Here is a 26,943-nt window from a genome sequence, read left to right as displayed (position 1 = left end):
AAAACTAAACTGTTCAGAGAAGTAGTTTAAAAACATTGCAGTTATTTCCGTTACTGGAAAAAGTTTTGTTTCAAAACCACAAGAATGAATGTGTAGTCGGTTCCCCATCTGCTGCTGTAACAGGCTCCACTCTTCTGGCGAGGTCAACTAGATTTTGGGAAATGGTTGAGTGACTGGCCATAACAGCATCAGTAAGGTTGGGAGTTGATGTTGGAATCCAAGCCCCACTTTAAAATTGAAGGTATATTTTTTTGGACAAACACTCGGAACCTTTAAAAAATACAAAACGTTATATCTCACCGATCCCCCGCCACTTCCGTTCTAATGCTTCTCATTTTCGCTAATCACTACAGGTCTGATTTCTTGGAATCCTGGTGAACAGCTGCTAAAAGTTTTGTCGGGCCTCCCCTTCGATAATGTGCATTTGGGTATTTTGAAATTTAGACAGTGTGCTAGGTGTCCTTAAAGAGACCAGCCGTGTATGGAGACTTATTGCCACTGCTCCATGGGGAAATAATATGCAAAGAGGTATCTCCCAAGGAAAGAGAACCATCTCACTAGTGCCACCTTGTGGAAGTGGCTCCCTATGAGTCAAAATCTGACTTTTTAACAATCCTTGAGGCGTGACAAGGGAAAATGGTTCTCTTTCCTTGGGACATACCTCTTTGCAGATGTCTTGAAGGAAAGACATTTCCCAGTGTGTTGCTACAAGATGGTAGACACAAAATTAGAAGGTCATTGTATGCTCGTGAATTGAGATTTCCCTGCACTGAAACTGTCAGCTGAACCCACTGATTTCACAGGACCAGCCCATTATTTAGGGTATATGTTGATATGCCAATCTCTTGTTTGCAGAGTAGACTCCAGTCTCCTCTGACAGCAGCTTATTTCCCTCTCCTTAGGCTACTTTCACACTAGCGTTTTCTGCGGATCCGTCATGGATCTGCAAAAACGCTTTTGTTACAATAATACAACCTCATGCATCCGCCATGAATGGATCTGGTTGTATTATGTCTTTTATAGCCATGATGGATCCGTCTTGAACACCATTGAAAGTCAATGGGCGACTGATCCGTTTTCTATTGTGTCCGAGAAAACGGATCCATTCCCATTGACTTACATTGTGTGCCAGGACGGATCAGTTTGGCTCCACTTCGTCAGGCGGACAGCAAAACGCTGCAGGCAGCGTTTTGTTGTCCGCCTCCAGAGCGCAATGGTGACTGAACAGAGGCAAACTGATGCCTTCTGAGCGGATCCTTTTCCATTCAGAATTTATTAGAGCAAAACTGATCCATTTTGGACCGCTTGTGAGAGCCCTGAACGGATCTCACAAACGGAAAGCCAAAACGCTAGTGAGAAAGTAGCCTTACCCTGGGTTCAGACCTGAGCGTTCTGAAACGAGCGCTCTGTATGCGCGATTGTACGGGCGTTTACAATCGCGCATACAGAGACAGGCGTGCACACATTGTCGCGCGTTCCCGAATATCTATGTACGGGAATGCGCGACCAACACACAAAAAAAAGCTCAAGAACTTGTTTGAGCGTTGGGCGTTTTACAGCGCGATCGTACGCGCTGTAAAACGCCCAGGTGAGAACCATTCCCATAGGGAAGCATTGGTTTCTCCTTGTTGTGAACTTTCTCCTTGGTGTGAACTTAGGGTTAACTGAGCATGTAAGTGGACAGTGGAGTCGGGAGGCATAGCTGTTCTGCAGACAGCTATTTAAGTATATTTGTCAGGTGGAATTATGAAAATCCTCTATAGACAATTAACTCCTCGTCCACCAAAGTTTAGAGTTGGTTCAATGCATTTGGGAAGGGAGCTTCCTGCTGCTTTCCTACTGATTTTGTCCATTTTGAACAGAAAAAGTTTTTTTTTTTTTTTTTTTTTTTTTTTTTTACTGCTGAACACTGTCCGGAGTGAGGCAGTCTTGTTTTCTCATTTAGAGAGACTTCCTCCAAAGTCACTTTATAAGTAGACGCAAGTATGCACACTGTAGCTGCACGTCAACCTGGAAGCAGTAGTTTCACAGACTCCGCATCTACGTGCTAAATGATTTGGATCACAAAAAGAGCCTTAAATTCATTGACACCTTCAGGCAATTTTTTTCTGATTGCATTTGACTCATTTGGGGCTAAAAAAAATAAAAAATACATTATTTTTTTCAGTTGACCTTTATTAAAAATTTTCAGTAGTTTTTGGGATACAGGGGTTAAAAATCAGTCTGTTTGCAGAGTATCACTTCTCATACCGTCCGCTGTATTCTTATCAGTTTAATTAGAGTTTAGCTAGAATAAGTGTATATGAGGTCAGTAGATCAGAAATGAGACTTCACATGAGCCATTAGCTGACAAGACCAAGAAGCGATACTCTGCAAACAGACTAATTTTTAACCCCTGTATCTCGAAAACGGCAGAAAATTTTTAACAAAGACCAACTGAAAAAAAATGACTTCTTATCCAAAGTGAGCAAAATACAATAGAAAAATTGCCATGAAGGTGTCCATAGCTGTCAGTGCTATACTCATAGAATAAACCTGACTCTGGTTTTCGCCTTCTTCTATTTGGTACCTCTGTTGGGCCCGTATTCTCTCCTAGAAGCAATTTTTCTAGAGAGGACCTCTGTAAAACAGCATGGAGAGGAGGATACCAGAATTGCCTGCAAGATTAGAAAGGGCTACTCCCATTCACGCATTTTTGTGCAGCCATGAGTTGTAACAATGCTGCGTAGATGGAGGTGGTGAAACGCGTGTCCGTCGGTCTCTGTAAGGGTCTCCACTCTTAGCAAAGTTAGAACTTGTATTTCCACCCTTTTAATACGTATAAGTCTCGAGATCTTTCTAGAGCAATACTTCTATTTTAAGGTTCACTAGAAATCCTGGAAGGTGCAGTCTCTGGGCAGCAGCAAATGGTTTCTTGCTGAACAGTGTGAGCTGCAGCTGTTCACAGCTTCTAGAAGGAGGTCTCCTATCCCGCATCCATTGCTTGCTCCAATCTACCATGTAACTAACTCTGCTTCTGGTTCTTAAATTTGGGATGCCGATTGGAATGTCCATATTAATTGTGGTAACTTTGATTTTTCAGGCATGACACTAATCACATTCAGTAATAATAATGATGAGGATGGTATGATTGGGTTGCGTCTGCCTCCTTATGGTCTAGTTTTTCACACCCGTTTGGTTTTGCAGACAGATGAAGTGTTTCTGGAAGCCCAGATACAGAATATCACCACGTCCCCCATGTTCATGGAGAAGGTGTCCCTGGAGCCATCGATCATGTACAATGTGTCCGAGTTGAACAGCGTGGGCAAGGATGGTGAGGGGTAAGGCCTTCCATGTGTATGCTGTGCAGTGCATACATTAAACCATAGATCTGTTTGAATTGGATTCCCCATATTCATTGGCTATAAAGAGGCTTGGGGATACCAGTGCCTTCATTATACAGACAGACCATTGTTTTTACTGGTCACTACGTAAAAGTGCCCATAGGCATGAGAGCGTAGTCATCCATAGCAATTTCAATGTGTGTGTGTATGGGGGTGTGCCAACTCTTTCCGACAAGGAAGGATAGGGCAATGTTAATTTCAACATGCCCGTTCCTTTGTTCTCACGGTAGATAAGACTCCGCCTTAAGTGTCTGGTAGCGACTTGCTCCACACGCGCACTTGGCACATGAGCTTGCATGTGTGTAGGGGAGTGAAGTGATCAGGAGACAGCTATTAAATGTCTATGACCACTTTTAGGGTATGTCCACAAGGGATGTACACCGGCTCGGACTGGCCCATAGGGGTACAGGTGATTCCCCCAGTGGGCCCCTGAGCAAGGTGTGCCCCCAGTCTCCCACCCCCTGCACAAGTGGCACATAACACATTAGACCTACTGCACTGCATACATATATTCAATGTACAGCACCTCAACCAGCCTATGTTCATATGAAAAACTTGTTAGATTATTTATTATATTTTAATGTATCCGTACAGTGGGGCCCCAAAATAAATTTTACTGGTGGGCCCTAGGTACCCCAGTCTGACACTGGATATACATTTTTCTGCAGCAGGTAAATGGGATTTATTGAAATATTAACCACTTTGCTGCCCCTCTAAAACACTGGATATTCCATCCGAACTCTTACAGTTCTGGAATGTATTGCATAATGCTGTCAGTGTTAGGGTACTTTCACACTAGTGGCAGGATGGATCCGACAGGCCGTTCACCCTGTCGGATCCGTCCTACCGCTATTTCGCCGGACCGCCGCTCCGTCCCCATTGACTATAATGGGGGCGGAGCTCCGGCGCAGTACGGCAGTTCGCGGTGAGAGGCCGCCGGACTAAAAAGTTGGACGTGCAGTACTTTTAGTCTGCCCCCGTCCCCATTATAGTCATTGGGGACGGAGCGGCGGCACGGCAAAATAGCGGCAGGACGGATCCGACAGGGTGAACAGCCTGTCGGATCCGTCCTGCCGCTAGTGTGAAAATAGCCTTATCCAATACGTTCCAGAACTGTATGGGTTACATAGCATCATAAATCAATATAATGCTATGCGACCCTGTCAGTGCTGGGAGGTCAGGACGGGAGCTGCCGTATACTCGCACTGCGAGTCCGGAGTGTACAACTCGCTTGCCTGAAAGGGGCCTTAGGCTGAACATAAGAGGACTAGTACGGGCTCTAAGAAAACGAAACGTGTTTGCTTAAAAATATTATAGGGTACATCCACATGTGACTGAAATGCTGGGGATTTGCTGTTGTGAATTTTCATGCAACAAGTTTGTAGTTCTGTACAGTACCAGCAATGTGAAATGAGTTAAAGGGGTTGTCCCACGAAAAATATTCTACAGTTTTCAAACCAGTACCTGGATCTGAATACTTGTGTAATTGCATGCAAGCTAAAATTTTGTATAGCCACTGAGTTATTCAATAAAATATATCTGTATAGCGCCACCTGCAGTTTTTTATATTTCTTTGTCCAGTTCACTGAAATGGCCGCACATGCTCAGTTTCATCCTTCAACTGCCCCATGAGCTGTGGTATGCAGAGCATGGACACGCCCCCTGAGCTGTGATAGGCAGAGCATGGGCACGCCCCCTGAGCTGCAGCAGAAAAGACACTCCCCTTGAGCTGTTAGCTTGATATAAATCTAGCAGAGCAATGAATGGGGAGATCTCTGGATCCATGTGAGGTGCAGGGCTGGTTCTAGCTTTGTTAGAAAGAGATTGTCATGTACTACTGATGTAGCTTCGCTAGTGCTCCCATCAGACTCGCGTGAGCGCATAGCGATATCCAATTCCATTAGCCATCCCGAAGCGCGTAAATAGACTAGTGAGAAAATTCAGGCTGCAATTTAGGTTTGTGAACACCAGATGGCGCATGGAACTACTGTACATGCCTAACCCTTCTCGGCCACCTTGCTGCATTAAAACATAGTTAACTATATTTAATAATATATGTATATGATCTCTGATTTAATTTATTACATTAATCATGGGATAACGCTTTTAAGCAACTCTCATCCACACGTTGCAATTAAACGCTACAACAGAAACTGAACTGTGGAGCAGATTCTGCATCCTGTCAATTAGTGCTGCAGATTTTCACTGTGGATTTCACCCTTTGCGGTAGCATTTCCGCAATAAAATCAGCTGTTGGTGCTTTTTTTTTTTTTTTTTTTTCAGCTGCGGCTTTCAAGCAGACGCACTGCGGAAAAATCTGTCGCATTTCAGTCACATGTGGACATACCCTAGGACAAACTAAACTAATTAAACTCCATATTACCCCAGGTCTGTTACTAACATTTCTTTAGAACCGTCACTGGATGGATTTTAAAGGCACAGGACTCTAGTTACAACAGTTCTGCTCATTAGTCCGAGCACATTGCATCAACATGGAAGAAAGCTACCTGTCCACGGACAGCAACAGAGCTCCATCTGTAGGATTTACTGCTGGTCTGATTGGCCTACACTGAGACACATTAATGGGGTTGTCCACTTTTGGCTATCCCATTTGTTAGAAGAGCTCCTAGAAGATTAAGGTGGTGACAAGCAATCAGTTGTCATCTATGGGGTAACCCACTACCAAGCATCTTATTTCCCTGGGGCCTCACTTCAGAAGAAATACAGTTGTTTTTTTAATTTTATAACGCACTGACAAGTTGGGTCCTCCGAAACGAGAGACATTCTTTGCAGACTGTTTTACCAGAAGTCTCTTTAATAGGGTATTAATCAATTTCACTTCGCTTGTAATAATCTGTCATGCAGGTTGTCCACATTTGGGTCAAAGACTTATTTGCAGCCTCTGGACACACGGCAGTACTTGTATTGCCTGAAGCCCAAACCGGAGTTTGCCGAAAAAGCCGGCGTCATCAAAGGGGTCACGGTGATCGGAAAGTTGGACATCGTATGGAAAACCAACCTGGGGGAGAGAGGAAGACTTCAGACCAGCCAGCTACAAAGAATGGTACAGCATAAATGCTAGGCCTGATTTCTGCACTAAGCTGCTTGATCCAAACGTTTTTATTGGTGATGTTGATGGTTAATCTGGAGGCTGTTCTAAAACCTCATAGACCCTGACAATCCGAAAGTAAAAGCTGCTCATCATACATGGAGGGATGATGTTCTTATTTTCACCTTGCGGCTTGGAAGGTTAAAATGTCTGCTCCACGATAGAAGACCCATCTAGTGCGTGCACGATAAAGTGGAAAAATAATGCCTCTACATATTGTTTTTCAGGCTCCGGGATATGGTGATGTGAGACTTTCACTGGAGACCATACCAGATACTGTCAGTCTGGAGGAACCATTTGATATCACGTGTAAAATCACTAACTGCAGGTAACCTTAGCTGTTTTTCCAGGCTTCGCTTCACTCAAAGCAACTATTGAGTTTGCTACCTTAGTCCTGTACCTAAAGAGTAACTAAACCTTTGAGTAAAATTTTTAATAAAATGTCCTTAATAAAAGTTTTTGTAATATAATTAATGGATTTTGTATTTATATATTTTTTATTTTATTTTTTACACTTTTCCCTACCTAAAGCGCACTGTTCCCTCTGCTCAGTGGAGTACGGGCTGTAGACACTTATGCATATTGCTGCTCCTGCCTGTGCCCCCCGGAGGTTTACTAACTCTGTACCCATGTACTATGCCAGGATTAGCGGAGCGGGCTCCTGCGTCTGCCTGCTCCGCTAAGCTAAGAGCTGACATGCAGTTCTCTTAGCTTAGAGCAGCAGGCAGAGGCAGGAGCCCGCTCTGCTCAGCTAATCCTGGCATAGGACATGGGTATGGGGTACCCATGTGCTGTGCCAGGAGTTAGTAAACCTCCGGGGGGCACTGCTGCTGCAGCCCCATTCATAAAGTTTCTACAGCCCATACTCTGTACACCGCTGAGCAAAATCCATTAGTAAAGTATATTAGAAAAACTTTTATTAAGGCATTAGGGACATCTTATTAAAATTGTATTCAAAGGTTTAGTTACTTTTTAAAGTCCCTGCCAGGGCAGAGCAAATATCTCTTTGAAAAGGCCAACTGAGCTGTGACAATTAGCGGGAACTAACCATTCACTTCCAATAATTGACTAAGCATGAAGGGTTGGTTCTGCATTTACATGCCACGATCACCTCCCCTGTATGGTGCCTATTCCCATACAGATTCATCAGTTCTTGGCAGCAGATCGCTGTTGACACAGGTTGATCTGCTGCCCAGAAATGATGATTTAGGTATCCGCATCAACGATACTTTCACCCGATGAACAAATGTTTGCTCATTTACCAGCTGATTTTCTGTATTTTTACATGAGCTAATTATTGGAAACGAGCATTTTTACAAACATTTCTGCCCGATAACCGATCCATGTAAAGGCACTTTAACTTGTTGGTGTCCCTCAGGGCACATGCCCCACCAGCCCCTGCACCTCCAGTCATATCCCTGGCTGCAGAAACATTTCCTTAGTTGAAATATGACCAAGTAATTCCCAGTGCCTAGTCCCCCTGGTCTATTCACAGTGCATATAACGGGTGAATCGTCTGCTTGTGTAATATAGCCCTAAAGAGAAAATGGCTTGGAGGTGAAGGCAGTGGATGAGCTTTAGCTGCATTCCCTTCATATATGCTCGGCACGTCCACATTGCAATATATTGTGTCTGGCTTTGAAACTCAGCCCAAGTTACTTCAGTGGCACTGAGCTGCAATACCACACGCAGCCCATGGACAAGAGAGGCGCTGTTTCTAGAAGAAAGTGGCCATGTACATCAGGTTCGCCATTGCGCAGTACTGCTGAAGATCATGATGAATCCTCTTCTCTTTCTTTTTTTTTTTTCTAGCAGTGAAAGGACTATGGACCTGATTCTTGAAATGTGCAATACAAATTCCATCCACTGGTGCGGAGTATCAGGAAGACAGCTGGGAAAGCTCCACCCCAGCTCCTCTCTGCTTCTAACCCTGACGCTGCTCTCATCAGTGCAAGGACTGCAGGTGAGCATTGTGAAAGGCCTCTCTACGTGAAATAGGACACAAGCAAATATGTCACACGTTTATAGCACTACTCAACAAGCACCATTGCTTTATGTGCAAAGAGGCATGGATTCCTGAATTACATTCCTGCTATACTTACTGTACATAAAATATAAGGCTGTTTGTGTACATTTTTTTTATCAAAATTATGTGGCTCCATATACAAACGATAAAGTAGCCTCTTTAGATGGGAACCTACACTGACAGACTTGATTCTCCTGTGCCTTTGCCCACAAATTGAATTCAGGGCAATGTATGATCCAGCTGTACTATGCTCTAATTAAAAGTATTGGACAGACGGCCATGAGTGCACAGCCCAAGTGGAGGCAGCCTCTTCTTTAAATGCGCAGTGGGAAAACCAAATTTAATTAGCACCTTCAATCAGCACAAAATTAAAGGGGGTTATCCCATGACTAATGTAAAAAAAAAATGAAATTCAGACATCATATAATACATGATAATCTATTTCTAACAAAGCTAGAACCAGCCCTGTACCTCACATGGATCCAGAGATCTCCACATTCATTGCTCTGCTAGATTTATATCAAGCTGACAGCTCAGGGGGAGTGTCTTTTCTGCTGCAGCTCAGGGGGCGTGTCCATGCTCCACCTATCACAGCTCAGGAGGCAGCTGAAGGATGAATTTGAAGGTCACAGAAGTGAGAAAAAAAACAAACAGCAGGTGGCGCAGTACAGATATATTTTATTGAATAACTCGGTGGCTATGCAAAATTTTTTATTACATGCAGTTACAAAAGAATTCACATCCAGGAGCTGGTGTGAAAACTGTACAATATTTTTCATGGGAAAACCCCTTTATTCCCTTAAGTACCTCCACCGTACATGTACGGCCGAGGTCCGGTCCCCAAACATGGCGCCTGCTCGCACGTGCAGCGGGTAAAATGTGACCACGGCATCTGATCAGCCCGGAACCAGAAGTTACATGCTTCCGGTCCAGTAACAGCGTTCCCCGGCTGACATCGGGGAACCTGTTACATTGCGCTAATTGACCGAAGCCTCAAGCAGGCTTCAGAGTCAATTAGAGGAATATACCAATACAGGCTACTAGGTGGTAGGCTTGTATTGGTATAGTGCAAATGAAGTCTTCAATGATGGCTATTTAGCCATCAATGAACACTATGGGCAATCGAATGATTGTCAGTTATTGTCACCCAAGGTGACTTAAAAGTAAAAAAAAAATGTTCAAATCACCCCCCTTTCCTTAAAATAAAAATACTTAACCAATAAACATCACGGGCATCGCCACATGCAAAAATGCCCATACAATTAAAATATAACAATATTAATGGCAAATGGCGTAACGGGAAAAAAATAAAAACAGCCAATTTGCCATTTTTTGTCACTTCAACTACCCAATAATTTTTTGATAAAAAGTGACCAAAAAGGGGCACACACTGCAAATTAGTATCCCTGAAAAGAACTGATAGTCCCACAAAAAATGAGCCCTCACACAGCCATATACACATAGCTACAAAAAAGTTATAGGGGTCAGAATATGGTTTAAAAAAAATATATTGTTTTCCTCAAAGGTTTTAATTATTATTTTTTCAGTATTAAGACGCAATAAAAATATACAAGTGTGTTATCGTTGTAACCGTACTGACCTGGAAAATGAAGATAACAGGTCCATTTTACTGCATAGTGTACAGTGTAAAAAAATTGAAACCTTTTTCAGAATTGTATTTTTTCCCAATTCTACAGCATTTGGAATTTTTCTTCTGCTTCCTACTACATGGCATGCAACCGTAAATGGTGCCATTAGAAAGTACAACTTGTCCCTCAAAAAATAAGCCCTCATAAGGCTTCATTCACACGTCCGTAGAACACTGTCTGTGAGATACTGGACTGGCATCCTGCTTAGTGCTGGAGTGCATGGCGTCATTGGTTACTATGATGCTGTGCACTTTGTGCTGCCGCAGTACAGTAATACACTGGTATAGATCATACGAGTGTATTAGGCTACTTTCACACTTGCGGCAGTGTGATCCGGCGGGCAGTTCCGTCGTCGGAACTGGCCGCCGGATCCGCCGATCTGCTGCTGCCTGAAAGCATTTGTGAGACGGATCCGGATGCGGATCCGTCTCACAAATGCATTGCAAGGACGGATCCGTCTCTCCGCTTGTCATGCGGACCGACGGATCCGTCTTGTACATTTTTCGCATTTTTACCGATCTGCGCATGCGCATGCCGGAACGACGGATCCGGTATTCTGAATGCCGGATCCGGCGCTAATACATTCCTATGGGAAAAAATGCCGGATCCGGCGTTCAGGCATGTCTTCAGTTTTTTTCGCCGGAGAAAAAACCGTAGCATGCTACGGTTTTCTCTTTTGCCTGATCAGTCAAAACGACTGAACTGAAGACATCCTGATGCAAACTGAACGGATTACTCTCCATTCAGAATGCATGGGGATAAAACTGATCAGTTCTTTTCCGGTATAGAGCCCCTGTGACGGAACTCTATGCAGGAAAAGAAAAACGCTAGTGTGAAAGTACTCTTACTGTACTGCGGCAGCGTCATAGCAACCAATGACGCCGTGCGCTCCTGCACTAAGCAGGATGCCAGTTCGGTATCTCACGGACCGTGTTCCACAGACGTGTGAATAAAGCCTAAGGCTACGTGTATGGAAATATAAAAAAGTTAGGACTATGAAAAGGCTGTGAGTGAAAAACGTAAAAAAGGAAAATCCCAGGGTCCTGAAGGGGTTAATCTACAAGTGCACACAAAGTTGTGCTGGCCCATCTTTTCCTCAAGTCTGATGTTGTAAGTTCCCATCTGAAGCCCACCTTGTCATTGGCAGAACTAGCCCACAGTTTTGTCCAAAAAGATTTTCAAAGTGTCTCAATTTTCATGTACAGTAACTGCATTTAAGAATAATTCATGTTTTTTTAGTGTTTGCATATGTCTTTGTGCATGGAGCCATGGGCTGCTACCGTACATGGTGGTGCATGTGTGCCTTTGTATGTCAGCCATGGTGGCGTGCACGTGTACATTTCTTTCATATAGGTTCTGGTCTAACTAAGGCCTGTTTCATACTCCCGATAGTAGTTCCAGCAGGGAGAGTATTAAAAAAATAACATTTTCTCATCCGTCTCATTGGGGGACACAGTCTTTGACCATGGGTATAGCTGTTGCCGCTAGGAGGCGGACACTAATCACATAAAGTGTAAGCTCCTCCCTACAGGGACCAAGCTAAATCAGTTTTAGCTTAGTGTCTGTAGGAGTGCCTGCTTCTTCCTGAACGCTGGTGAGAGGAGTAGCGGAGTTTCCTACTCTGAGCGCTGCTTCCTAGTCGGTGCGTGGACTCTGTTCTGGGGCAGCCGGGGCCATTGTTAATTGAGGCCCCGGCTTCTGTGCGGCTTTTTTTTCCTCTTTCCGGCGTCTGGGTTGCAAGGGGCGGGGCCAGCGATGATGGGCGGGCACTGAGAGACGGTGTCATTTTGGGGGTGGGACTTGTGTTCGCCTCACACCAGCAGTAGAGGGAGAGTGGGCTCCACCCACTTTTGGATTCAAAGCACCTGGCGGGATGCTGATGGACTGGCTTGCTGCTTGGAGGGACACAGGCTGGTTAAGTGCTATTTGTCCCTTCTTACAGGGCATGACCTTCCCCTCTTCCTCAGCGCCAGGATTGTCACTATGTCTGAGCCCAGAGCAGGCAGTCCCTTTGGCGTGTCATTTTGCTTGTGCGTCACAAAATTTCCATGTGCGCCGCCATCCAATGGCTCGGCCCTAGACCCATTGCTTCCCGCTGCCCAACCTATGGAATAACGGGAATGGGCGCGTTCCCTGTCTAGGGTGATACAGGATGTCTCCAATACCAATAAAGCTATTGTGGATATATTGGGGCTTTTGTCGGCAAGGCAGTCCTCTGACCGGTCCGTCTCTGGGGTTCATGAGGCGCGTGCCCATCGCGGCCATCCCACAAAACGGGCCAGAACATCCTTCGCCCCCCAAAAGGGTGTCTGTGTCTCACGTTTTCCTCGGCCTCTTTTCCTCCTACTAGAGAGTCTCACTCCGACGTGTCCTCAGTTGAAGAGGCATGTTCTGAGGAGAGAGGGTCAGGTGAGGATGTTGTCTCGCCAAAGGGTCAGTCGTCCAAACTGTCCTCCATGGTAGACAAACTAATTACGGCGGTTATGGAGACGTTGCAGGTTGAGGATCCCGCACCGTCATCAGGTGTTGTGGCCAGGGAATGGTGCTGAAGACCTAGTGAACCTAGAGGGCATCTGTCAGCAGATTTGTACCTATGAAAGCCTCTCAATGTAGCAACAACGCCCCTGTTGCTCCTAGAGGCTCATTTGCATGTATTAAAACATAATTTTTCTGAGCAATGCAGGCACATATGAACATGGGACCAACACTGATGTCTTCAGCTGCCAAGTGTGCATGCAATAGGTCAGCCAGTGTAATAGGTACACATCTGCTGACAGATGTCCTTTAAGTATCCCCATTATTGTAATAACCTGTACAACCCAAATTTATAATGGATGGTGCGTTGTTTGTCTCTTCCTCTATCATGCACCAAGGCGATCATATTGCTGAACATACCCTATGTACATAACAGTATCTGTATCTGCTCTTTATTCCTCCAGAGTGTTTCTGGCCTGCGGCTAACAGACACGTTTCTCAAGAGGACCTACGAGTACGATGATATCGCGCAGGTCTGTGTCGTGTCTTCAACCATCCAAGTTGAAAGTTGATTCAGAGAAATATTTTTTTGGGGGATTCTTGGAACTTTTTAGACCAATGTCTCCAGCTTCACAAAGTGACTGCTCACACAGTTAAAGCACGTTGCATCCTTCCAAGTGACATCAAGCACATTTTATTGCTTTGCATTTTTCACAGTCAGTGCAATTTTTATTTTTAAAATTCAATATTGTGTTTTAGTACACTGTATTTTATCTGATGTTCCAGAGAATCAAGTGTACATATGCATTTATTTATTTTATACAACTGGAAGCCCTATAGCTAGAAAATAAAAATGACCTCTAGACTCAGTAATGTTAATCCATTTTCCGGCACCAGGTACATCAGACTGGAGTCTCGGGGGGGGGCAGTTTCCGTTTTTTTTTTTTTAATGCTGTATAGTTACATTTATTGTCAACTAAACTAAGTTTCTAAAAGGGGGTTAATAAATTACAAAAAGGATTTGCTTTTTTTTGACAAGAAATGGGGCCATGCATCGCCATAGGCTGTGTCTGATATTGAGGCACTGCCTCTTTTAAAGGGGGTTTTTCACCTTCGATAAAAGGGTTTGCTTTTGTCTGTCCACAGGCTGTCTGGTATTGCAACTCCTCCCCATTCACTTAAATACGGTGGTGAAACTGCAATACCAGACACGGCCTATAGACAGATGAGCTATTTCTGGGAACATAAGCAGACACTTTCTTCTTTACATGAGGATGAGCAGCAATACCAGACCCACCCCATACAGGTGCATGGCCCTATCTCTGATAAAAAGCAGATCCATCTTTCTAATCCTGGACAACCACTCTATGGGGACACAGTAGCCATACCCTCCTCACACTAACTATGTTGTTTCCATTTAGTAGAAGATATTTCAGTATTTTAGCTGCAGCTTCCTGTGTCAGACATATTAATATTATGGAACGAAATGTGGACCAGTTATTGTATCATCAGGGCAAGAAATATTTTCCCTAAATTAGAATAAGTATGCTAAAGAATATGTAAGTATCTAATTTTATTGTAAATAAAGGATTGAAAGAACAGACTGTCTCACGGATTATTGGATTTCTGTGTATGTAGGCACTGATTGCATCAAATTTGCCGTATATACCTGACCGGAAGCTCCGACATTTGCCATTTCTATAGGTTTACAGTGCAATAAATTGGCCTTAGACTCCCATGTACTAAAATAATATGTTCATTTTTAGTTTTTGTACTGGATGACTGTGTAGAATATAGGGATCGACCGATATTGATTTTTTTAGGGCCGATACCGATAATTTGTGAACTTTCAGGCCGATAGCCGCTAATTTATACCGATATTCTGGGAATTTTTATTTTTGAAAAAAAATAAAAAAATTCCTACACAAATCTGCTGAAAATTAATGTTTATTGTTAATGTGTATTTTTTATTTTTTTGTAAATCTTTCTTTTTCATTTATACTTAATATTTTGGTGTTTTATTTATTTTTTTGTTTTGTTGTTTTTTTACTAACTTTTAGCCCCCTTAGGGACTAGAACCCTTGTCCTATTCACCCTGATAGAGATCTATCAGGGTGAATAGGAGCTCACACTGTCCCTGCTGCTTTGTGCTTTGTGCACACAGCAGCATGGAGCTTACCATGGCAGCCAGGGCTTCAGTAGCGTCCTGGCTGCCATGGTAACCGATCGGAGCCCCAGCATTACACTGCTGGGGCTCCGATCGGAGGAGCAGGGGAGAGGGGATCCTGTGGGGGGGTGCACTGCGCCACCAATGATTTAATACTGGGGTGGGGGGCGCACTGCGCCACCAATGATTTAATACTGGGGTGGGGGGCGCACTGCGCCACCAATGCTTAATACTGGGGGGGCTTGGGGGGAGCGCACTGCGCCACCAATGTCTAATACTGGGGTTGGAGGGGGGGGAACTGCACCACCAATGTCTAATACTGGGGGGCTTGGGGGGTGCACTGCGCCACCAATGAAGATTAATCTCTCATTTATTCATATACAGGAGGCGGGAGCTGGCTGCAGAATCACATAGCCGGCTCCCGACCTCTATGAGCAGTAGCTGAGATCCGCGGCACCTGAGGGGTTAACTACCGCAGATCGCAGCTATTGCTCATAGAGGTCGGGAGCCGGCTATGTGATACTGCAGCCAGCTCCCGCCTCCTGTTCAATTTGAAATTAGAATGAATGAGAGATTCCTCTTCATTGGTGGCGCAGTGGCCATAGCCCCTCCCCTTCTCTTGTCCCCTGTCCTTTCATTGGCAGCAGCAGCACAGGGGGAGGAGACACTGCTTCCTTCTCCCCTGTGCTGCTAAGGGGAACACTGAGAGCTCTGACAGCAGCGCGATCTGTGTTCCCCATACGCTATCGGAATATCGGCAAAATAGATGCCGATACCGATAGCGGTCAAAATCCTGAATATCGGCCGATAATATCGGTAAAACCGATAATCGGTCGATCCCTAGTAGAATATGTAATCCACAGCATATGATGTAAGTACTAGATGGAGTTGCCCCCAACCTCTGTGCTGCAAGATGTCATTATCACATACAGTTGGAGGCTGAACAGTGAGATCATCGTGCTTGTGAGTCTTTCTCCACTGAAGACAATGGTGGTTACGAAAAAAATGGGAGGTTAATCTGAGAATGCCATAGTGGGAAACCCCATTTCTCACTCGTATTATTGGGGGACAGGGCCGTGGGTTTAGCTGCTTGCTGCCACTAGGAGGTGACACTAGGCTGAAAAGTGATAACTCCTCCCCTGCCGGCTATACCCCCTCCAGCCTGGGAGCATATCAGTTTTTAGCTTAGTGTCGTAGGAGGCAGACCTCCCTGCTTATGCAGGGCGACTTACTTTATTATTTTTTCTTTTCCCTTTTAGGTTTTGGGAAACAGAGTTGCCTAGTCACTCTGTCTACCCCGACCTCCCCAAGAAGAAAAGGTGGACCAGGGCAGCCCAGCTCCCTTGCTTCCCGCCAGCCAAGGGGTCCCCCCCCCCCCCCCCAAGACCCCCCGCCATTCCAGTCTCCTGCCACTTTGTGTGCTAGCTGCTAAAGAGGTGACACTGCTGGTAAGCTGAAGAGGGGTGAAGAGAAGAGGATGAAGATGGGGTGAGTAATCCGGGTTAGCTAAGTATTCTTGGTTCCCCTCCCCACCCCCCCTTCCACTATGTTTCTGGGCCCCTGGAGACCATGCTAGGGGGGAGCAAACACAGGGCCTTGGCCCAGAAATAGTTGGAAGTCCAGACCTCCCTCTCTTGCTCCTTAGGCCCTGCGGCCTGCGCTGATTCTTCCCAGCCCGCGGGCGGTAACTACAAGCAGACGCCTTCTGACCTCATTCCCGGTCAGCCAAGCGCCACACTTATTCACACGGCCAGCATACACACCCAGGTGCTGTAACGGACATCCCAGTCAGCCGGGCGCCGCAAAATCTAGGCCCCTGCTTCATTTCAGGCCTATCGTTTTTGGTTTCTTCGGCCCACGCTGTTTGCTTCCCATCCCACGGGGTGGGCTTCCGCAGCAGGAGGGCGCATTCCGTGCATCGGTCCAGGTCCCTCTGCTCCGGCCGGCGGTGATTCCCTGTCCGCCTGCGTTAAAACTTTAGTTCCCGGCTTTGCGGCCTACTAGGCCGCAACTTTCATCCCCAGGTAAGGGGGCGGGTTCATTTTTCTGGCGCGAATTCGTCCCACTCCCCCACCCGCTGGCTCCACCCGCAGTCCTCAAGGCAGTTTTAACCCTTCCTGGCCAGCCACCTCTTTGAGGCTGGCACCAGATTATCCTGGGTTTCTATCTACAGGCAATGAGCCTTGATATTGAACTATTCATCCCTTCCTGCCTCTTGTCCATTTGAGGCTGGCTAATCAAAAAAAATAAAAAATAAAATCACCCATACAGGTCCTGCCCTCCTCAGCCCACATCACCGCAGGACCACCCTGACTGTGTGTACCATACTGGGCCTGTGCCCTATCCCAGACAGTGGAGGTTTTTCTCAGTTTCCCAATCCACCCTCCGGGGCAGTTTGGTTGATAATGCTCGACCTGTGAGAATCCAGTGGAGGACATCTGAAGGATTCCCATTCCACCCTTTGGGGCCGTTTGGTTGATAATGCTCCACCTGTGAGAATCCAGTGGAGGACATCTGAAGGATTCCCAATCCACCCTCCGGGGCCATTTGTTTGATAATGCTCCACCTGTGATAATCCAGTGGAGGACATCTGATGGCTTCCCAATCCACCCTCCGGGGCCGTTTGTTTGATAATGCTCCACCTGTGAAAATCTATGCATCCATGCTAGCTAGCAGTACTGGTTGTATGCATTACCCCCTTCCTTTCGGCGGCATTTGAACTACTACTGGATACAGTACTGACCTGATGTGTTACCTCCTTCCATAGGTGGACTAACCGCACTAGCACTGTCTCAGTGCCAGCCATAGGCGTTCCCCCTTCCGTAGGTGGCAGAATTTCAGTTCCACTGGGTACATTACTGTCCGTATGCATTAGCCTCTTTCTTAGGTGGCGCTATGCATTAGCACTAGTTGCAGTGTTTACCATATGCATTACCCCCTTAGGTGGAGTAATTGCACTTCACTCTGGGTACAGGACTCGTCTTATGCATTACCCTCTTCCATAGGTGGTGTACTTGCACTACCTCAGGATACAGTACTTGCCGTATATGTTACTCCTTTTGTTATAGGGTTGCCACATTGTCAATAAATGGTCACTGGTGGACTTACCATCACCGGTGATGCTCACATCGGCTTTGCTTCTACCTTTCTCCGAGGTATTGGTTCTTTGGCCTGCAGTTGGGCATGCAGTGCATTTTTTAATTATAACTTTTTTTCTCTGGTTTCTCAAGCAGCTTCTGTCGCTAGAAGTCTCACAACAAGCCTCTAAGGCTCTAGGGCGTTCTCTTCACCAGAGGAGTATCCTGCAGACCTGGATTTTTGGTTCTGCTTCCACAGTTGCGGCCAGGAGCCGGCTTCGTCCAAAACACCTATGGGTCGTTTGACGTTTCAGTAAGGAACAGCTCTTCTCTCTGCGACGTAGTCTTCTTCTTTTTTATTTCTGGGAAGGCGGCATTCCGAGTGGCGGGATCATCCACCCGGCGTTTTTCGGAGTTGATGGCGCCTTCTTGTACGTACATTTGTCTTTTGTCATAAACATAAGGCAGTGCTCCGCCCAGTATCTTCCTTCTTTGCGGAAGGTAGCCGCCACCTTCCACATCAGACATGGGTCTTTTCTTTCTCCCTCGCATTATAGAGAGCAATCTCTCCATCAGCCATGTGATTTGGCCTCTGAGGTTTGCTTGTCCATGACTAGCGCTTTCCACCGTACGGACTACCAGTTTTTTCCTGGAGGTCCTTGTCAAACCTTGGCAGCCTCCAAAAAGGACGTTTTCCAGGTATATCTGTTTCAGTTGCTCGGGCATTCCGCTCCCGGGGCAATACACCGCCCAGCAGAGTTATGGCCTACCCGACCATTGGTCGGCGCTTCTCGGGTTCATCTCCTCCATGCAGCAGCTTTCCAGTTGTAGAAAGCAGTGTCTTGGTCTCCGGGCACACATTCACCAAGTTTTACTGGGTGCCTTCCTAGGCATCGGCGGATGCTGCTCCGGGCAGCATGGTCTTGCAGGCAGCTGTGGATTGCACATCCTCGAAGGTGTTTACTCTATAGGCGTGTGATTTGTTTCCCTCCCACAGTCCTGTGTCCCCCCAATGATACGAGCGAGAAAACAAGATTTTTGTGAACTCACCTGTAAAATCTCTTTCTTGCTTAGTTCATTGGGGGACAGAGCTCCCACCCAGTGATTTCTGTTTGCCGCAAATGATGGCGGTTGTCGAGCCAGTATGGTCCTCAGTTTGTCAGTTATTGGTTGTTTACTGTGTGTTTTTTTTTTTTTCCTCCTATTACTTGGGTACAAACTTATATGCTCTCTCCAGGCTGAAGGGGGTATAGCCGGCAGGGGAGGAGTTATCACTTTTCAGCCTAGTGTCGCCTCCTAGTGGCTGCAAGCAGTGTGTCCCCCCCAATGAACTAAGCGAGAAAGAGATTTTACAGGTGAGTTTACAAAAAATCTCGTTTTAAGGGGAACCTGTCAACTCTCTTGACATATGTTTTAGTAAATAGTATTCTTTATGGTGTAGCCTTAGCCATCTTTTCTTAGAACTCTGTAAATGAACATTTCCAGGAAAAACAACAGAGGAACAGCACCAGACAGAGTTCTAAGAGAAGCTGCTCAAGAACGGTTGTTTTATGGGCAATACGAGTATTTACATACATGTAAATACAGACATATCATGAGTGGTGACAGGTTCTCCTTCAAGGAAATCTGTCACATGGATTATCACTATTAAAGTAAAACTATTCCCATGTAGAACATAACACCTCCTTCCCTGATGTAGTGTAGAGTCTCGGCCCAGGAGAGGTGTGCTTGGGCTCTGCTGGAGGGCGGGCCTGGGCACTGGATGGGGGGCATTCCTGGGCACCATTGAAAGAAAATAACGCCCCTCTGAGCACCTTACTGCCTAATTTGCATATCATACAAAGATGATTTTCTCAAGATGGAAAACAAACGCCAAATGAAAGGTACATTAGGGAAGTAGGTATATATGTTCTACATAACAATACTTTTACTTTAATAGTGAAAATCCATGTGACAGATTTCCTTTAAATTCTCCCATGACAATAACATTTTAAAGGAGTATTCTAGCTATATCACGTTATCACCTATCCATAGGATAGATGAGAAATAGGTTGGTAGGAGTCCAACAACTAGGACCTCCACTGACCATGAGAATAGGGGCCCTGTACCCTGAAATGAATGGAGTGTCAGTCATGCACACTGTTGTGCTTTTTCATAAGTGTAAACATTTATATTTACTTATTTTAGTTATAATGGGTATTCATTGCCTTTAAGAGCAATGTTGATTTATATTCACTGTTTTGTATGAAGTTTCATGTAGGTCAAAGTAAGTCCATGAGAAGATTACTGTACTGTTCAAAACTAGTGTTATTGTAACAACATATTATACATTTAGAAAGTTAGAAGATACGCCGCACCTGCAGATTCTGAGGCTTTATTGTTTTTCCTATCTGAACATGAATTCCAAAGTGTTAGAATGGTCTAGATGTTCCTCAAAGTATATATTCATGTATCAAAGTTTGTCCCTCAGCCCTGAGACAAGGCCCCAGATGTCAGAGGTGTGAAGTGTTGAAAATATTAGGCATGTATGAGTTAACCCTTAATGGTATGATGCATATTGCTTATACAACAGTGCCATCTAGATATAAGCGGTTAATACTACATCAGTAGCAAAATTGCATTCTGGGTAGTATTATGACGTCATGCTCCTTATCAATGCACACACCCCTCCAACAATGATTGGAAAGTTCCAAACTCGGAGGGCGTGTTCATCTGATAAGTTTTGGGTTAAGAAACCAGTTACCAGAAAGAAAAAAAAGAGGAGAAAAGGAGAAAAAGAGAAACAAACATTTGGATTATAGATCTCTGGGGAATCATTTGGATTATTGGGAAAAACTCTTGAGAGCTGGCTGCCCCAAGACTCTGCACATCACTTGACCCTTGGGTAATGTATATTTTGTTTTATGTAGTATTGATCTAAATTAATTGGCTTGATACTTAGCCAGACACCCGCTCATTTGCGGACGTGTAACGTTAGTTGCTACATCAGTATTTTCTCTGATTTCAGTTACGATGCATATAACTGAAACAAGGGGATAATATTGGAGAAACTCTTTGTTGGGAATCTTTACATGCAATATTGTCAACTAGCGCTACACCACATCAATTCGCAGCGGTATATTAGCAGTCCCGTAGCCTGCTAAATAAAGGAGTGCACAGACCAGCTGTACAAAACACAAATATATCTATATAAAGTAATGCAACACCGCGCGCTATATTACAATTGATACCACAAAGCTACACAAAACGCCTTCCTACTTCTCACGTAATAGCCGACCGCTACAAACATATGTCTATGTCTCGGTCCTACCTTCACCTAGACGTGTCTGCTGCGGTACAGTGTTCTGTGCTGGTCCACGTTTCTATTCTGGATCTGGTGCAGAACAGGAGGAATGGATCCAGGGGAGGATGGCTGTAGCATTGGTTTTTAATATTTAGGTATTAGGAAATTCGCCCCGGCCGGTGGCAGAATATACCCGTTACCTGTTGAATTGAACGCTCACGTCTGAGCTGGTGACGTCACCCCGGGTGAGCTACAGGTAGCAGTGGAAGTCAATCCTACGCGTTTCAAGTGCAGCGGCACTCTTCCTCAGGGAATATATTATCTTTGTTGGGAATCTTTATATTCCCTAGTTTGATATTAAGCCAATAATTTATACGTTTTGTTGCAATACTACCATTATCTGAAAGATTGGTCATCATTTTTGGGTGGAGCAAGGGCTCGTATCTGTCATCTTCTTGATTGAGTTTTCCGCATAATCCATTGATTGTATATTTCTCACCAAATTTAAAGCTGTATTGCATAATATTCTTGTGTTGGTTGAGTAGTGTTTTGTTGGTATCATATAGTGGTGAATTCTGGGTACTGCATATCATTGTATATTATTGAAATTTAGGTTGATTCATTTTTGTTTGTATTTTAAGCTATTGTATAATAAACCATTTATATTTTTGCATAGACGCTTGTACCCTGTTTTACTGATTGCACAAAATAATCAGGTTCTCGATTGAACTCTTTATATTTATATAAAGCATTTGCTATATATACCCGACAACACAGCCATTCCATTCATCTCTATAAGACTCCCGAAAATAGCTGAATGCATATTTGGCTATTATGACCTCACTGACGGAACATCAGTTGCTGTGCTTACGTGTGCCACCATCATCTCTCTCTCCTTGCCCAACCTACGTTGCTAGGTGTATGTGTGGATTGTGCAACAGCTTGAACGGAATCATGTCCTCTGGTTAGTGCTAAGCCTATGTTACCTGCTCAGAAACACCACTCCTTGCCTGAGCAACAAGTTTTATTGAATCCTATGCAATTTTGAAGGTTGACCTGGGTAGTGTCTGGACTCTTCCTTTGAATGGCTGCCTGCCATGTTCTTTCTTATTGTGGTGCATGAACTTTGCCAGTTTGGACCTTGGATTTTTACAACTATGTTTATTGATTCTGTGATGGTGTTTTGGGATTTGAGATTGAACCCTTCCTATATCACACCCCTGTAAAGTCCATACCACCATGAGGAACATTTTAAGGAGAAAATCACAAATGCCAGAGCAGAGTTATCCCTAATCCAATTCAAATAGAGACATAGTGACTCATATTTACTATTGTGCCTGTGCCTGAATTGTTGCAATTTTAGTCTATCTCATATTAGACCTATTTATTAAACTAGCAAGACGAAAATAATTCACTGTGCCTCATCCACCAAGGGGACTTGGCTTAAGATTCACTATTTTACGCCAAAATTCTGTAGCAAAGTCAGCCAACCAATGTGTGGTATAAAGTTAGATTAGACAATCTTAGTGCGTCGGATTAATCATCTAGCATCAACCATTGTGATGTACCTGGGAGATTCTTAGGGTCCATTCATAACACGTAAAACACGGACATCGGCAATGTGCGTTCCGCATTTTGCGGACCGCACATCACCAGCAGTCTCATAGAAAATGCCTTTTCTTGTCCTCAATTGCGGACAAGAATAGGACATGTTCTATTTTTTTGCAGAACGGAAGTGCGGATGCGGACAGCACATTCCGGCCCCATTGAAAATGAATGGGTCCGCACCTGTTCCACAAAATTGCGGAATGGATGCAGACCCATTTTGAAGACTTGTGAATGGGCCCTTAGACTTACTGTCTGAGGCTACTTTCACACTTGCGGTTACATTTTCCAATATTGAGATACATCATAGGATCTCAATACCAGAGAAAAACGTTTCGTTGCGTTCCCATACCGGGGATGTGGAGCAAAACGGATCCAGCATGACCCACAATGCAAGTCAATGGGGACACATTAGAAAACGGATCCGTCCCCCATTTACTTTCAATGGTGTTCATGACAGATCCATCGTTGCTATTTTAAAGATAATACAACCGGATCCGTTCATAACGGATGCAGACAGTTATATTATCAGTGACGGAAGTATTTTTGCTGATCCCTGCTGGATCAGGCAAAAACGCAAGTGGGAAAATAGCCTAAAGTCTTTTTTACATGAACTGAATAATTACCCCATTCAAATGACCCATCAATAACCTGTTGATCGCATCTTTTACGTGACGCACAAAATCATTGTTTGCCAGCAACACATCTACATGTAAATGCAACTATCACCTCTGCTCACGGGCAGGCAGTTATTGGGAGCATTCAAATCATTCACAATAATTCTCTGGACATTGGCTTGTGGCTCTACATAGGACCTGTCACCAACCCTAACGTGTCTGATTTAGTGAAAATTTGTATCTCCCATGAAATGACAATTCTGGAGTTCTTATAGCAGTATGTTGTGTTACCAGTTGAAGGGGTGTCTCTGCACAGTTTGGTTCTGTCCTGGCTCTTTAACTTTCTCCTTTGTTTGGACTTTTAACACAGCAAACAGCCTTGATTCATTCTGACCCCAGAGGGAAAGGGTTGAGTGACTCAATTGGAGTGTCACACATTACACTGATAAGTACGATGCTCTTCTGTGCGAGTCTTTATCTAGTCCTATCAAGAGAACAATAGAGCTGTCATGTTGTTATCCTAATTCTACCAATCTACTAATATACTAACAGATACTATCTTCCCATCACAGCAGCAGTAAATTGAAAACGAGTTCCCTATCTGTATAGGTGTTTTTTCTCTCTAGACTGACTGAAGGACAATATTCTATGTGATTTTCAATGGTATTTATAGTACTGCTGAAAAGAAAAATGACCAAAAATTCTAAAAATAAAAAGTTCTGACGGGAGTGTCCATTTAAGTTAGGTTTGGTTCACATCTGCACTGTGAACTCAAGCGGCGGAGAACCAAACTGCCGGATACCAGCGTGCACCACCGGATTGCCATTCACTGTAATAGGGTCCAGTGGTAATCCGGTCGCTTTCCCACATATATGCCGACTTCCGCCGGACACAAAATGTTGCGTGTAGCATTTTTCGCCCAACTGAAAGACAGCACGTACGCTGGATACAGTGACCAGATTACAGTGCCGGAGTTTCCAACGCAGATGTGAACCCGGCCTTAGGCCTCTTTCACACGAACGTGCCTGGATGTGTTGCGGCAAACCTGCGCGAGTAGGTACGCAATTGCAGTCAGTTTTGACTGCGATTGCATTCCGTTGTTCAGTTTTTATTGCGCGGGTGCAATGTGTTTTGCACGCGGGTGATAAAAAACTGAATGTGGTACCCAGACCCGAACTTCACAGAAGTTCAGGTTTGGGTTCAAGGTTGTGTAGATGTTATTATTTTCCCTTATAACATGGTTATAAGGGAAAATAATAGCATTCTGAATACAGAATGCATAGTACAATAGGGCTGGAGGGGATAAAAAAAATTTGAACTCGCCTTAATCCACTTGTTCGCGCAGCACGGCTTCTCTTCTGTCTTGTTCTGTGAGGAATAGGACCTTTGATGACGTCACTACGCTCATCACATGGTCCGTTACATGATCTTTTACCATGGTGATGGATTATATGACGGACCATGTGATGAGCGTAGTGACGTCATCAAAGGTCCTTTTCCTCACAGAACAAGACAGAAGAGATGCCGGCTGCGCGAACAAGTGGATTAAGGTGAGTTACTCATGTTACTTACCATGTTATAAGGGAAAATAATAAAGATCAGGTTCCCATCCTGATCATCTCCTAGCAACCGTGCGTGAAAATCGCACCGCATCCGCACTTGCTTGCGGATGCTTGCGATTTTCACGCAGCCCCATTAACTTTCTTTTTTGGCCTGCGTTGCGTGAAAAATGCACAAAATAGAGCTTGCTGCGATTTTCACGCAACGCACAAGTGATGCGTGAAAATCACCGCTCATGTGCACAGCCCCATAGAATTAAATGGGTCCGGATTCAGTGCTGGTGCAATGCGTTCACCTCGCACATTGCACCCGCGCGGAAAACTCGTCCGTGTTAAAGGGGCCTTACAGTGTCTACCAGATAAGATTGGTAAGTGTGCCCTAGTCCCCATTTTTGGCATGAAAAACCAATTTGTATTCTCCATCTAAAAAAATATATATATTTAACCATTTCCTTTTTTTTTTTTCTCTATAGAAACATGAATGACGTAAGACTCGCACTTTATTGTATATTTATTTTGTTGGCACAGATCATGAAAAACAAATTAAAACTTTTACTTTAAAATGATGGGCATATACAGAACAATTGTGAACTTAATATAATTACAAGGGGTCAAAGTTGCTTCCGATCTCAACCATTTGTGCAATTACAACAATTACAATTCACAATGCCATCATTTTGTTTTTTACAACTTTATCTTTGCACAAATTCAACACAACAAATCCATCTTGGCATCCAAGAACATATACACCTCATTGTCTTGGCTGCTGCTTGGTTTTAATGAAGATTTCATATCCACAGTTTTGCGATGTGATCTGCTTATGAATTTAGTAAGAAAAATTGGCCTCTATTTTGCCATGAATGCTTCCTATGCACCAACCTCGCCCTCTGCTGCTGGGAAGCTTCAATTGCCAGCATACCATCGGGGTGTGCTGGGAGTTTTAGCTAGTGAGCCACCATGGGTGAGTGATAAGTTTATGCAAACGCAAAAAACCATTATAACCTACTCAACTGTGCTCCCTGAGGCTCTTCAATCACAGTTCAGCACCAGAAAAAGGTCTTCCTCGGATCAGCTGGCAGGTATGTAGCTACATTGCCCCATCTCTGTACTGCAGCAATGCCACCATTGGACTAACAATTCTGATTCTGAATCCTACTGGAATTTCAGACTGAACAGCCCTTATATAGTCCAAGTTAAGTTTTTTTTACCCTCACTTCCCTTCATACCACTCCAGTTGCCTCCCTGATTCATGGTTCCATCAATGAAGACCTCCTGAGAACAATAATCACGTCCTTCATATCCTTCCTGAAAAATGCTCTGCTCGTGCTAGTCCCTTTTGATTCTACTGATGCCTAAACCCTCATGGTCATGTCCATCTGCAAAATATGGACACACTCCCCTTCATACTACTGCAGTTGCCTCCCTAATTCATGGTTCTATAAGTGAAGACCTCCTGTAGACAATTATCATATCCTTCGTGAGAAATGCTCTGCTCATGCTAGTCCCTTTGATTTTACCGCTGTCTAAACATTCATGGTCAAGTCCATCTGCAAAATATGGACACGTGTGCGTTCCACATTTTTCTCACTCCCATCCATAGAAAGGGTTATTCCCTTACGTCCTACCAGCAGCACAGATGGGGTTAACTGCCCCCCGTGGACTGGTAGGACCGGCGGAATTTTTAATGAGCCCAAAGACCTAAACCAATAAAAGAACTCCAGCTCCCTTAAAGGGAGGGGTTCATCCCCCCAGCCCACCGTGTTTTTTTCTGTCCTTTGGACAGGTGGACTGGCGAGTCTTCTCCCTGGTTTATTTATTTTAGACAGGGTGTTTTGGGACGTTAGCGGTGACCTGAGAAGGTCTCCTTTAGTCCCCTATGGGGGATGCGCTTATTATTTGCGCCCCATTGCAGTGTGGTTTCACCTGCTCACATGTCGTCCCTCCGTCTTCTCCCCTGCGATAGCCGGCAGCGCTCCGCTGAGAGAGCTTGCCT

General features: G+C 44.6%; 1 protein-coding gene across 4 annotated transcripts in view; it reads left to right on the top strand.

Annotated features, from left to right (window-relative positions):
- TRAPPC13 (trafficking protein particle complex subunit 13) overlaps positions 1–14,243 on the top strand; it is a 40,533-nt gene extending 26,290 nt beyond the window's left edge. For 2 of the 4 annotated variants that reach the window (XM_044276153.1, XM_044276150.1), the window contains 5 exons: positions 3,187–3,320; positions 6,249–6,447; positions 6,720–6,820; positions 8,308–8,455; positions 13,107–14,243. In XM_044276153.1, coding sequence (XP_044132088.1) covers positions 3,187–3,320; positions 6,249–6,447; positions 6,720–6,820; positions 8,308–8,455; positions 13,107–13,214 — 690 coding nt within the window. In that variant the 3' untranslated portion in view covers positions 13,215–14,243. Of the gene's footprint in view, positions 1–3,186; positions 3,321–6,248; positions 6,448–6,719; positions 6,821–8,304; positions 8,456–13,106 lie in introns of all 4 variants that reach the window. The other 2 variants (XM_044276151.1, XM_044276149.1) reach the window with 1 other exon arrangement.
- The last annotated feature ends 12,700 nt before the right edge of the window (positions 14,244–26,943 follow it).

This window comes from Bufo gargarizans, chromosome 1, assembly GCF_014858855.1.
Source record: "Bufo gargarizans isolate SCDJY-AF-19 chromosome 1, ASM1485885v1, whole genome shotgun sequence".
Classification (NCBI taxonomy): Eukaryota; Metazoa; Chordata; class Amphibia; order Anura; family Bufonidae; genus Bufo; species Bufo gargarizans.
Note: the sequence above shows the minus strand (reverse complement) of the source record. Positions and strands in the feature narration are given on the sequence as shown.